The sequence below is a fragment of the Gopherus evgoodei genome, chromosome 4 (assembly GCF_007399415.2).
Source record: "Gopherus evgoodei ecotype Sinaloan lineage chromosome 4, rGopEvg1_v1.p, whole genome shotgun sequence".
Classification (NCBI taxonomy): Eukaryota; Metazoa; Chordata; order Testudines; family Testudinidae; genus Gopherus; species Gopherus evgoodei.
This window is the reverse complement of record NC_044325.1, coordinates 72773809-72787688: the sequence shown is the minus strand read 5'-3', so window position 1 is coordinate 72787688 and position 13880 is coordinate 72773809. Positions and strand designations below refer to the sequence as shown.

General features: G+C 45.5%; 1 protein-coding gene across 5 annotated transcripts in view; it reads right to left on the bottom strand.

Moving 5' to 3' along the window:
• The window catches only part of PLEKHH1 (pleckstrin homology, MyTH4 and FERM domain containing H1), a 92212-nt gene that overhangs the window by 29272 nt on the left and 49060 nt on the right, over nt 1-13880 (bottom strand). For 4 of the 5 annotated variants that reach the window (XM_030559760.1, XM_030559759.1, XM_030559756.1 and 1 more), the window contains 7 exons: nt 13343-13453; nt 9629-9715; nt 8431-8592; nt 6665-6745; nt 3679-3858; nt 2817-2925; nt 1330-1442 (listed from right to left, as the gene is read on the bottom strand). In XM_030559760.1, the coding sequence (XP_030415620.1) occupies nt 1330-1442; nt 2817-2925; nt 3679-3858; nt 6665-6745; nt 8431-8592; nt 9629-9715; nt 13343-13453 (843 nt within the window). The remainder of the gene's footprint in view (nt 1-1329; nt 1443-2816; nt 2926-3678; nt 3859-6664; nt 6746-8430; nt 8593-9628; nt 9716-13342; nt 13454-13880) is intronic. The other variant, XM_030559758.1, reaches the window with a different exon arrangement.

Genomic DNA, 13880 nt, shown 5'->3' with positions numbered 1-13880 from the left:
CACAGACTGCACCTCAAGTAGCCCATCCTTTGTAGTATGTGGAGAAAGCTACAATCATGCAACATTACACAGCAAGAAAAGCCAGGAACAGAATCCCTGACTTCCAGCCCACTCTTCTAGCCATTAGACTATACTCCCACTGCATCGCTGTTATGACTGGGGTCTAGGTATGATACTAAACACAGGGGAGTTCAGATTACTCCATTATTATAAAAGGTATCTTGGTCACACTTGTAAATCTGCCAGTGGGCTTGGCATACCAAGGGTGCTACAAATTTAAGGTAAAATACTCAGAGAAGGTGCCTTTATAAATGATAAAATACTGCAACAGTCAACGGTAATGACCCCAAACACTACAGTGAGACTAGTGTCAGCTACAGTGTTTCAGACTATTCCTGTACAATACTGTATGTTTCTTTTATAAAGATCTATTATCCCATTTTGTAGAAGGGAAAACAGAGGCACAGAGGTTAAGAAACGTTCTCACTCTCACAGAGCAAGTGAGTGATAGAGCCATGATTAGAATCCATTAGTCCTGAATCATTCCACTGCTCTAACCCCCAAACAGAACTTGCTCTGTGGTATCTCTCGGGTCATTGAATGCAGTTGTTTTTAAGAACCCGCTTCACTGCTACCTGCTCCCCTCAGCAAACCTATTTCCTAAGCCCATCCTTGCTTTCTAGTCTTAGAGCTTGTCTACACTTAAAACGCTGCAGCTGCACCACTGCAGTGCTTCAGTGCAGACACTACTTACACAGACAGGAGGGTTTCTGGTAATTCACCTCTGCGAGAGGGTAGCTAAGTCAACAGGTGAATTCTCCTGTTGACCTAGCCTTGTCTACACTGGGGATTAGGCTGGTTTAACTGTGTTGCTCAGGGGTGTGGATATTTCACACCCCAAAGCGACGTAGTTATACCGACCAAATTTCCTAGTGTAGACCAGGCCTTAATGTTGGCATTAATGTTTTCAGGGCCCAAAGCAGAGGCAGAGGGGTGAGTATCAGGTGATGAGCTGCCTGTCCCAGGTACGCTGGCTGGAAGGCACTAGGAAGTCTGACAATAAGTTGTCTCCTCTCTCTCCAGTGCTGCTATTGGAGAAGAAGATAGACAAGTCCTGCAATTCAGAAGCCAGTCCAAGGGTTCTTTGCATAGAATAAAATACACCTGGTAGACAGACTGGCCCCTTGTATTACAACTGACACATTAGCCCCATCTGTGCCAACAGTAGGGGCAAACAGAGTCGCAGTAAATGTCTTGCACAGAGCTTACCCCTCCCCTAAAATAATTGAGTAGAACATCTAAAATCTTGTATAATGGTTCTCTAAATACCTTGAAGAGCTTGAGGGCTTCTGTCTGCAGTGCCTCTGATGGCAGAGTAGTGAGTGAGGTGTGCAGTCCATCCTTACTGTAGCACAGCATGGGGTGTTTCCACAAAGGAGATTCTGAGTGGCAGATGAGGTAAAAACATGCAACTTCACAAACGTAGCAGTGTAAGTTTGGCACAAGGTGAGAAGGAATCTCCCAGCAAAATCTCCCATGGCAGACCCTCTTCCGATCCCTACAGAAAAAGAACCTGGCCCAACTAGCAGGCAATTAGGGCAAGCAGCACTACATTGGGCCGCATTAATCCTTAGTGTCACTCTATTGACTCCAGTGAAGCCACGACACTCAGGGTATGGCTACACTTGCAACTTCAAAGCGCTGCCGCAGGAGCGCTCCCGCGGCAGCGCTTTGAAGTGCGAGTGTGGTCCAAGCGCTGCAGGTACTCCATCTCCCCGTGGGGATTAGCTTGCAGCACTGGGAGCCGCGCTCCCAGCGCCGGGGCACTGTTTACACTGGCGCTTTACAGCGCTGTAACTTGCAGCGCTCAGGGGGGTGTTTTTTCATACCCCTGAGCGAGAAAGTTGCAGCGCTGTAAAACGCCAGTGTAGCCAAGGCCTAACAGTGGCCAAGTAGCTATGAATGCCAGCAAGTAATGCCAGATGGCTGCAGAGAGTAGCCCTGCAATTTGCCACCAGGCCATCTGAGAGCTTCACACAGGCTGGACTGTGGTGGGAAGCAGCTCAATTTGTTGATGTACGTGAGAGACTGATTCTGTGAAACAGATGCATGCTATTGGGATCTTTATCAGTGGAAGCTATTATGGGACATTGATCAAAGCTCAGAGACAGCTATATGTCTGTATGTGGGTGTTCAACAGAGAGTATGTGCGTATTCAGGGGTGTGAGAGTGTATGCATGATATGTATACCTCAGAATGTATGCAGGCAGTATGTGTGAACGTGTCTACATGGGAACGAGTGAGTATATAGGTGTGTATGAGACACTATATGCATGTGTGCGGGAGTGAATATATGTGGCTGCGAGTGTGTATCCAGGGATATGTCAGTGTGTATGCATACATACATGGGGAGCTGTGTGTGTTTGAGAAACAGTATATGTGCATGCAACCATGACACATGGGCAAGTGAAACTCAAGGCAAACCGTGCCAAGGAGTCAGAGATTCAGACTTTTGTCCTTTAAGTTCTTATTTATTAAGAACATCCCAGATTTGGATCAACTTTCTGTGTTCAATATTTACTATAGCTTGATCTGCAATGTAAGAGGAGCTGCAGATGCTTTGATAAATTAATTGACAGACTAGGTTTACTGTAGTGCCTGAGTCCTTTGCTGAAGTGCTACTGTATAATTAGAAGTGAAAGGCACCCTATCCCATTACTGATCTATCGAGCCATTCCCTCTTCTCTTCTGTGGCTGGATTCAAACCATTCCTCACACTTTCCCACTATAGAAAGACATTTTGGGTTTCTACTTACGTGGGTCTCCCTCTGCATCCAGTAATTTTCCAATTAACTGTTCATATGCTGTGCCCACCTTGGCACTGCTGCTGCCAGCTGCTACTGTCAGATGGTACAGCCATGTATCCTGGGGGTAAAGGAGAGAACAGCATGAAAGTAACAGGTGATGCTGGAAACCCAGTGACATTTCACTGTCATCTTTATAGATGACCAGCCATCAAGGTGCCAAAAGCTAAGGGTCACCATTAAAGGTAAATATATTTCTCTCTCTCTCACACACACACCCTCTTACTCACTCTTCACTCATTTAACTTTTGGCTCACCCAAGTTCCACTTTGACCAAAGGCCAGCAATGGCTCGCAGGCGGGCTAGCTGGGTGCTTTGAGGCTATCACTTTTCATCAAGTCATAAGGGATGGAGTAAGTCAGGTTTGGATGGGGCCTCTGAATTTGGAACAGCTGAGCACCATGCTCCAAGGATCCCTCATCCATTGTCTAGGAGTAGTAGTGTACAGTGCATGTACGTCTGTCTCACTGCTGTGTGAACTGATACAAGACAGAGGCCTGCAGGGTTGTGGGTGGAGAGGGGCTGGGAAGGTAAGTCTTTCTGCAGTGATGATTTTTGGTAGGGTTTGGAAATCTTTGTATCCTGAGCCCTCAGTTGCAGAGAGGGCAGCAAAAATGAAAAATAAATAGAAGGGAAAAGAAAATCATTAAACCAGATTCAAAATCCCAACCCACCTGTTGGGGTTGAGTTTGGGGGAACTTTTGGGTTGGTTCTTACTTATCCAAACTGTATTTACTATCTGTATTTTCCACTCACTGGTGCCAAGTTATACCAGCATCACATATCTTCACTCTTCAAAGACATCAGCTCATACCTTCTCGTGTTTGGTACCAATGAGTAAGTAGGTGGGACTCTGATCCTGCGGGTGAATCACCAGGGTGTAATGGGATGAGAGGAGACCCCCTGCAGTGGCTTCATAATCTTCATCTGAGTCACAGGAACGGTCCACCTCCTCCACCTTTGACTTGCGTATGTGCAAATGCCCCAGAGGACACTGGGAAAAGGAAATGAACTAAGATAAGTATCCTGTCTTTGTGTAGAGAAGATGGAGAAAGAAGAAACTGAAACCAGGAAACCCTGGTCAGATTGCTGGGAGTGATAGAAAATACAAGAACTGAACTATAATTCTATGTACAAATGGTATAAAAGTGATAGTATCATTTTGCATTTCTGTAGCACCTCTCCTCCTTCTTGAGCCTAAAGTACTTTACAAACTATAGCCCCAATCCTTCTCCCATTATTATTATTGTATTGTACTAGCACTAGATTCCCAGTCAGGAATTAGGGCTTTTATCTCTGGGTCAGGGCCAGCTTTAGGCCGATTCGCCCGATTCCCAGGAATCGGGCCCCGCACCTTAGACACTTTTTTTTTTTTGTAAACTTACCCCGGGTCCCTGGCTGTGATCTGCTCTGGGGTCTTCCGTGGTCCTGCTCCCTTGAGCGAAGCGCAGGTGGGAGCGCGGCAAGCCCCGCTCTCCCGGCTGGCGCTCCGGCCGGAGCGCGCAAGCCCCATGGCCCTGCTCTCCCGGCTGGAGCTCCGGCCGGAGTGCGGCAAGTCCGGCTCTCCCAGCTGGAGCTCCGGCTGGAGCGCGGCAAGCCCCGCGGCCCCGCTCTCCTGGCTGGAGCCCCAGCCGAAGCGCGGCAAGCCCCGCTCTCCCGGCTGGAGCTCCGGGCCCTTTAAATAGCCTCCAGAGCCCTGGGGTAGTGAGGGGCTCCAGGGGCTATTTAAAGGGCCAGCGCTCCACCTGCCTCTGCCACCCTGCTCCTTTAAATAGCCACCGGAGCCCCGCCACCCCCATGCATTCCCCAGGGCTCCTGCGGCTATTTAAAAGGTCCAGGGCGGGATAGAAGCTGGGGAGCCCCTGGCCCTTTAAATAGCCCCCAAAGCCCTGGGATAGCAGGGAGCTTGGGGGCTATTTAAAGGGCTGGGGCTCCAGCTGCCTCTGCTGCACCCTCAGCCCTGCCCACGCCAGCCCCGCTCCACCTGCCTGCAGCCAGCTCTGCACCCCGTGCCCACAGCCAGTCCCTGTCAACCCCCCTGCCGTGTCTCCAGTCAATCACTGCCACACACCTCTGTGGCCCTGTCCAAAGCCAGCCAGCCCCACACACACTGCTGTCCGCACCAGCCCTGCACACCCTGCCCTGCCTCCAGCCAGGACCGGCTCTAGCCATTTTGCCGCCCCAAGCACGGCGGCATGCCACGGGGAGTGCTCTCCTGCTCGCCGGTCCCGCAGCTCCAGTGGACCTCCCGCAGGTGTGCCTGCGAATGCTCCACCGGAGCCGTAGTGGACCTCCCACAGGTGTGCCTGCAGATGCTCCACCGGAGCCACGGGACCAGCGGACCCTCCACAGGCACGCCTGCGGGAGGTCCACCGGAGCCGCCTGCTGCCCTCCCTGCAACCGGCAGAGCACCCCCCGCGGCATGCCACCTCAAGCACGTGCTTGGTGCGCTGGGGCCTGGAGCCAGCCCTGCTCCAGCCAACCCCTGCTGCACCCCCCTGCCTGAAGCCAGCCAGACTCACACTCCTCTGTCTCCAGCCCTGCCAACCCCTGCTGCATCCTCCTGCGGCCCTGCCTGAAGCCAGCCCGCCCCATACACACCCTATCTCCAACCAGCCCCGCACCCCTTGCCCTGCCTGCAGTCAGACCCTACCTCCAGTCAGCCTCTGCCCTGTCTCCAACCAGCCCCATGTCCACTGCTGCCCTGCAGTTGCAGGACAGTAACCCTGCACATCTGCTTCAATGAGGGGGGCAGGGAGCAGCTGGGACGCACACATGTGAAAAGGCAGTCATTAATAACCAATCAACAGCATATATGATGCAATGTACATAATATATAATTTTATTATTTATATAGTTATGGAAAGTAAATAATACATGAAAGAAATGAAAGGCTTTTTTTTCCACTTTTTTTTTTAAAGTTATCCCTGCCAGGGCCCCGCTGAAAATGTTCGAATTGGGCCAAGCACTTTCTAAAGCCGGCCCTGCTCTGGGTGACTGGACCCTTTAAGGAGCAGGATCCAGTGCACATGGGACTCATCAGCTGCCTCCTAATTGGCTTTATGTGAAGACACCTGGGCTGTAGGGAAAGGGCAGCACACGTGAGAACTGTGTGATAGCAGGGTGAGATTCAGAGAAGGGCAGGTGAGAGCTGCCTGAGGAGAAGAAGAGAGCCCCCAGGAGAAGCAGAGGAGAGCTGTACAGACACCCCATGGGAAGAGCAAAAGGTGAAGAATGTTGTTGATGAGGTTTGGGCAGAGGTGGGCAGAGCCCCTGCTGAGTTACAAGAGAATTTGTACAGAGGCCTTAGGAACAAGTGGAAGAACCAGCCTGATTAAGGGAAGCTGAGCCTGAAACATGAGAGTGGATGCTGGAGGGTGAGTCCCAGGGGCAGGGGTAGGACTCACATGGGTAGGGAGGCCTGGGTGAGTGGAATGCTCCAGGAAGCTCTCTTGCAGCAAGGCTTAGAGGAGGGCTGTGGGAAGCTGAGCCCAGAACAGGAGCTTGACATTCCCTGAGCAGGGGTAGGACTTGCAGGCACAAAGACAAAGAAGTGAGAGAGAGACAAGAGGAGTGATCTGGGAGACAGCAGGAACATACTTCGTTAGTTACGTGTCTTTGGTATTTTTAAAGACTATTAATGTATTTGTATTTCTAGTAGGAGGTGTAGACATTTTTGCAGAGTGGGAGTTACTAGTTGGGGCTGAAGTGAGGGAGAGGATGGGATTGTTGGAGTAAGAAAGGAGAGTAGGTAAAGGAAGACAGAAACTACATGAGACAGCAGAAGGAACACAAAGTACCTTGTCCTCATTATTTCGATAGTAGTAAAAGGTTTTCCCAATCAGTGCGCACCAAACCAACTTAGAGTGACCATGTTTCACCTACAGAACGACAAAGGAATGAAAGATTTTAACCTAGGGACTGGATCCTACTGCATTGCCAGCAGTAGTTTTGAGGATTTTTTCTTTCCATTTGAATCTGTTGTTGAAAGGTTCTCTACACTTGTTATTCTGAGCTAGTGTAAACGATCTTTCATTTGTGATCCCGGCAAAGATGCAGGGAAACATTTTCAAAAGCACCTTAGCCATTTGAAAATGGAATGTAGGAGCCTGAGTAATTGAGGGTATGTCTAGACTGCACAGAAAAATGTGTGGCACTGAGTCTGAGCCCAGATCAAATGACTTGGGCTTGGGCTGCAAGGCTAAAAATATCAGGGTAGATGTACTTCTCAAGCTGGAGCCTGGGCTCTGAAACCCAGAGAGGTGGGAGGGTCTGCTGTTTTTAGCTCTGCAGCCTAAGCCCCAGTCAACTGACCCGGGCTCCAAGACTTGGTGCCATGGGTTTTTCTTTCCAGTGTACACATACCTGAGATCCTTTTGAGAATTTTACCTGTTGTTATTGTGTTTTGAAATGCAATATACAAAATACATAAATAAAAATATTTAAGTAATGAAAAATATTCAACATACCAAAGCAGACCAATGGACTATCTAGTCTAGTGACCTTTTCCCTGTTACACAGGAACAGACCAATGGCCCATGTAGTCTGGTGACCTATCTCCTATGGTTCTCAACCAAGGGTACATGTACTCCTAGGGGTATGCAGAGGTCTTCCAGAGGGTACATCAACTCATCTTGATATTTGCCTAGTTTTACAACAGGCTAAATAAAAAGCACTAGCAAAGTCAGTACAAACTAAAAGTTCATGCAGACAATGACTTGTTTATACTGCTCTATATATACACTGAAATGTTAGTAAAATATTAATATTATATGGTAAAAATGAAAAAGTAAACAATTTTTCAGTAATAATGTGCTGTGACCTTCTGTATTTTTATATCTGATTTTGTAAGCAAGTATTTTTTAAGTGAGATGAAACTTGGGGGTACACACGACAAATCAGACTTCTGAAAGGGGTGCAGTAGTCTGGAAAGGTTGATAGCCACAGCCCTGAGCAAACTACAGACCAACCAGACTTTAGTCTTCACTTGGACATTGGCCAGTGCAGCATGAAGGAGCCCCACAATGCATCTTATGCAACACTGTTCTATGGGGAGAATAAAAAATTCTTTCCTGACTCCAAGTAGTGATCATTTTTTGTCCTGAAGAATGAGAATCCATAGTGCCTGGAAGTGTATCCTGACTAACATAACTGCTCATGCTATTCTTATATGAATAAGTGTCCAATCCATTAGAAAGCTTCCTAGATAATTTTCTTGATATTTTTCAGCAGCAAATTCCATTCGTTAATTACATGTGACATTATAAAAGCATTTACTTTAATTGCTGTAAAATATTTTGCATTGTTCTTGCACTGTACTATTGGAGAGGGTCAATGTGTCCTGATAGGGTGCTCTATTCCATTCTTCAATGTATATAATTATCATATCTTCTTTCCCTGATCCTTTGAACTTCACGAATCCACCTCTGCCTCTCTGTAAACCCCATGTTTCCAGGGAGAATTAAAACACACACTTCTTGCAGGCCCTCGGTATATAAACCCAGAGGGCTGTTGTCTGTGAGGCCATTGGGTGTGGAGGGAGACTGACTGGAGTAGAGCCACCTACCTTGGTGAGCCAGCCTTTCACAGTGGGTTTGGCATCATTCTGAGGGACAGCAGCAGAGCTGGTCACCTGCACCTTGAGAACGCTCTGCAGAACACGGATCCATTCTTCCAGGATGTTGGGAGAGTCTGCTGTCAGGAAGTAGGTCCTCTTTTCAGTGATGAGCTGGAGGGAACAGAGACAGGGAAATGTCAGTCTGATCACATGTGATTTCTCCTTCAGATGTTGAGTTGTATGGTCATATGGTATTTTTATAAGAGTAGTTAACCCCTATGTCCTTGGCCAAATTCAAATTCAAATAGTTACATGCTACATCTGTAAATTCCCCCAATATTTTTGCTGGATACTAGATTCTTCTTCATTTCCTCTCTTGTTCTGCAATGTTGCTGAGGTCTATTAAGTAGCTGCTATATGTCACTATAGAGGTGGTTGCATTTTAATGGTGGGTGAAGTACTGTCTATTTCTTTATTTATAAATCCGTATTTATAGCCAATTTTTGCCCTCTGCCCTCAATAGCTTCCAAAGTGCTTTGGAGTCCTTTAAGAGGAAAGCTGTTCCATGAATACAAGATATTATCATTAACTCTCAATTAACTTCAGTGCGAGAAGGGCAGAAGGGAGCTCACTCTATGCCAGTCCCACTCAGAATGCAAGGGAGGCTTTAATATCTCATCTCCTTTACAAAGAAGTCCTCTGGCATTGATGCCTTGCCCTAGGACAAGTAGGGCTAGTGATGGGCCAATTTCAAATGGTTTGGAGACTCAGTTTCGAGATGCACCCAAAATTGTAGATGTTTCTCCAAAGCTTATGAGAATGATCTCACCAAGAAGATTCCTGGTACCACTGCTTTTCGTTGGGCCAGAAGCAGCACAATGACAGTCTCTCTCACAAAGGCTCAACCTTTCTTAAGAAGGTGCTGGCTGCACAGAGGGAAATGCAGAGGGGAAAAAGTTATCTGAACTTCTTTAAACATCAGAAAGCTGGGTTTGAGCTTTAGGTTGCATTTTGGACCTTTGCTCATTTTTATACAAAACTGACTGCCTCCCCAAACTGAAACACAAGGCAAATAAAAGCCAGGAAAGTCAATACACATCTGTCATGACCAAGTACACCATCCAGACTGAAGTAACTCCTCTCCCACTCAGCTCTGTTTACATCCTTGAGCACGTGGTTATGTGCAAGGTCAAAAGGCAGTTCTCACCTGAAATGTCTGGGACCCTTCACCCCGAATGATCTGGCAAGAAGAATTCAGCTCAACCTGCCCCTGAGGCTTGCGGATAACATCGCTCTGTGGAGAGAAAGACAACATTCTCAAAAGGATCAGCACTAGCTTTACCCACCAGCTAGAAGTATGGAGTATGAGACATCATACCTGGATGCACCTTAGGCAACATGTGGCTGCCACCCTAGGGACAGACTGAGAAGGGCCTCCTCCACCAGGCTAATGAGAACTTAGCTTCCAGGGACAGAAGTACAGCACACCCATGCCCACAGGCACCACCAATATGAGATATCCCCACACTATGCTAATCAGGAATGTGCAGAAGATGCAGGAAGAGCAGGATGCTTTTTATTTAAAACTATTTCTCTGTTTAGGAAGTTTTAACAGATTTTAGAAATCTCTAAATGTCAGATACAACAATCATTACAACAGTGAACTTTTGTTTAGAGAAACATTATACGGTAATAGCAATCAGATCTCTCTTTTTAACAGGGTGTTAACAGGTTACAGAGTGAGCATCTTCACACTATCCATTACATGTTTTTTTAATGTTTTGTTTTGGCTTTTAAAAACATTTTTTGAGTGAAATCTCTGATTACATGCATTTAACAGACCAGGTAAGTCTATCAGACGTTAATATTCAAAAAAATTGGAAAGGTGTGCTTTTTTTTTTTGTTTGGTTGGTTTGGCAGGTGAATGTACTTTTTCTGAATATTGAATAAATGACTGTCTGTTTTGCTGGGTACATAACTGGTGCATTAAATTGTCCATAACAACTCCCATATTTTTTTTGAACAGTTCCACCAGAGTTGAACTATTTTTCTTCCCCAGTGAGCAGCTATCAGTAGCAGAGCAGCTACTAGCTGATGAGAGACTAATTCTTAATTTCCTTTTGTGTGATCGTTTCCACTAGGAAGCCCACAGGAGGATTACCAAAAGTGAATCAATGAGTGGTCTGCAGGGCTGGCCTTTATGCCATCTTTAGGATTTCTTATACTGTGCACTTTCAAGGGTACATTCTTACAGAGGTATGGAAATCCATGCAAGACTAACAAATTAATTGCCCTTTGGCTGACTGGTGTATAAGTGCATACTTTAGTAGTAATATTGATGGGCACCAGTTAACCTTGACTGGCTGGTGCTTCTTAGTCATAAAACTGGATTTCCTTTTCCTTTTTTTACCTTTAAAGCAGATGTTATTTGAGCCAAATGGGTATCCTTCAGAAAATGGAAACCCAGCCCAAGTTAAGTCTATAGAAAAGAAAATGAAATAATGGTAAGTAAAATATAAGATAGAAATTAGGAGTGCAAAGTGGGAATTGAAGAGTAAATAGCCAAAAACACAAGAACAAATAATGACTTTTTTAAATAGAAGTAGAAAGCCTGTGAGGGAACTGTTGAACCTGATAAGACTACCAGAGAGTAAAAAGAACATTTAAGGAGAATAAGGACATTGCAGAGAAGCTAAGTAATTTCCTTTCTGCAGAGGACATTCCTCAGACCTACTCTTTTGATGTGTTTAAGATGAGGTGCTGGAATAAAGTGATAAATTTAAGAACAAGTCATTCGGTGCAGATGGGATTGATTCAAGAGTTCTGAAGAAATTTAAGAATCAACTGGGTGAGCTGCTAATAAAGTTATGTAATCTCTCATCAAAATAAGTTCTTTGATGGAGGACTGGAGGATAGGAAATATTGTATCTATCTTAACAAAGGCACTAGGAATAGGTCTGGGAATTACAAGGGAGTAAGACTTACTTGAGTACCAGAAAAAATTGTTGAAACAATATTTAAAAAACAGACTTATTAACACTTCGAAAAGTGTGATATGTTAGAGAGTAATTAGCATCGCTGCTGTAAAGGAAGAGAGATCCAATTTTCCTAGCTTTTTGAACAGCTTCACAAAATAGTGGATAAAAGAGAGAACATTTGCTCAATGTGTAGTGGTTGTCAAAAAGAAAAAAAAGATGCATAAGGAAAGGAACAGAAAAGAATACTGAAAGTATTGTAATGCCATTACAGAGTTCAATTGTGTACCCTCACTTGGAATAATTCATTTAGCTCTAGTCACTCTATTGCCAGAAATGTGAGGACAGGTCAGAGATGAGTAACACAAATTATTAGGGGCCTAGGTAGGCTTCTGTGTGAGGAGAAAATAAAAAGACTGCAATTGTTTAGAGAACAGATGTAAATAAGAGAATGAATGATATGATGATGGTGAATTGGGTGCTCCTGTTTACACTTCTTTGAATAGCTCTTTTTACATTAACTTTTTTACACTAACAAATTTAAAATTGAAAAATGGAAACCTATTTTTTTACCCAATGCATCTGTGGAACTCACTGCCATTAAATAGCAGAAATGTCAAAAGTTTGTAAGATTTTTAAAAGAATGAGGGTTTATGGATAATGAAAACATTTTAAATTACCATAGGTAGGATTAAAAAAAAAAAGATTAAAACCCACTCATATTTCAGGTCATAAGCCAGCCACAAACTGATGTGAGCGAGGAAGAAATATCCCCTATGAGGGGATAACTGTCCACTGTAGAATTTCTTGCGTACACACATACACCCCACCCTGTGACACATCTCATGTTGGCCACTTTTGTAGCGAGGATACTGGACTAGAAGATCCTGTTTGCTGATTTGGCAATGCCTACATTCCAAAGAAATCATATGAAAGAAAATGTTAATGTTACACAGTTAAGCACTTAAAACTCAGGACATATGAAAATTAAACTGGCAACACAATACAGCCCCTTGTGTGTATATACTGTAGTACTCTTTAAATGATCACATACCACTAGGTGGAAAAAAATGGTATGCTATTGTATTATTTGAGAAACAGTATGGGACCATGCAGTTAAAACACTGAATCATATGTTTGTACATATTGGAAGGGTTAATAGTCTGTGGTCAGTCCTAATTTTCTCACTTCTTCACATCTGAGTGCCTACCTGCATGTACTTAATGTTGCACTAGCATTTATTTTTGCATTTGCTTTCATATTACAGTAAGATCAATGTGAGGATAAACACTTTTTTTTTTTTTTTTTTTTTGCTTTCAGTGGTCTGTGTGTTGCCAGTCAACAAGTTTCAAGCCAGTTCCTAGTGGATACATTGTTACTTCACAAAAACCACCACTACACACGGCCCCTCTGTCTGAACAGAGAAACTAATGACTGAATGGAGACTCTCCTCATCCTTGGGGTTGTACCCCAGAGTCAGGGTTGAGGCACATTGGCAGGGTGGTGGGGGGCAAGTCTGCACCGCAGCCAGGAGCGGCGCCAGGGTTTTTGGCGGCCTTGGCGGGGGTCCTTCCGCGCTCCCAGTCATTGGCAGCAATTCTGCGGTGGGGGGGTCCTTCCGTGCTCCCGGTCTTCAGGGCACTTCGGCGGTGGGTCCCAGAGCAAGTGAAGAACCCGCTGCAGAATTACCACTGAAGACCCGGAGCGTGGAAGGACCTCCTTCTGCCAGTTGCCGCCCCCTCAAATCCTGGCGCCCTAGGCGACTGCCTAAATGGAAGCACAGGCCTGACTGCAGCTGCCCATGTAGTCTCTGTTATGTGAATAAACAGAGGATTTCAGTTGCCAGGACTATCCATGTGGCACCTTTCACTGGTCAATGAAACTAACTCAGACTTCAAGCGGCCTTTCCCCTGTGTCTGGCACTGGTGTGTTTGCTTCTTACTCACTGGAGACTTGTAGTACATGATTTGTCCATTTCTCAGAACAAACCAACGTCTCTTCCATGTCTTCACCTGGCTGCCCATTTTCAGCAAATAGCCTGATTTCTCCATGGGCTCCTAGAGGATAAAGGATAGGTAGATTATCCTGAGCCCAAGATGAAAACAACTGAGAAGTGCCCACACCAAGGGCTGCCATCTGCCAGATCTCCAGCATCTCCCATCTTCTCTCCAGCTCAGATTGCCAGATGTCAGGGCCCACATCACTGCATAAATTTTAGAATCTACTACTGCTCATGCATGTGTACGTACTACGGTGGATGTGTGGGGCAATGAAGAAGATATTGGAAGGCAGGACTGGTTATGCTTTCACGCTTGCCTGAATCACTGAAAATTATTATTTTCCCATACAACATGCTAAGTACTCTTCAAACATAAATGAAGTAAGCGTAAGCTCTAGGCAGCAGTAAGTCTCAAGCCTCTTGCATGTATACTCCTTTACTTTCAAGAATAAGGGAGTAAAAAAATGGGTGGAGGGGTAGGTAAA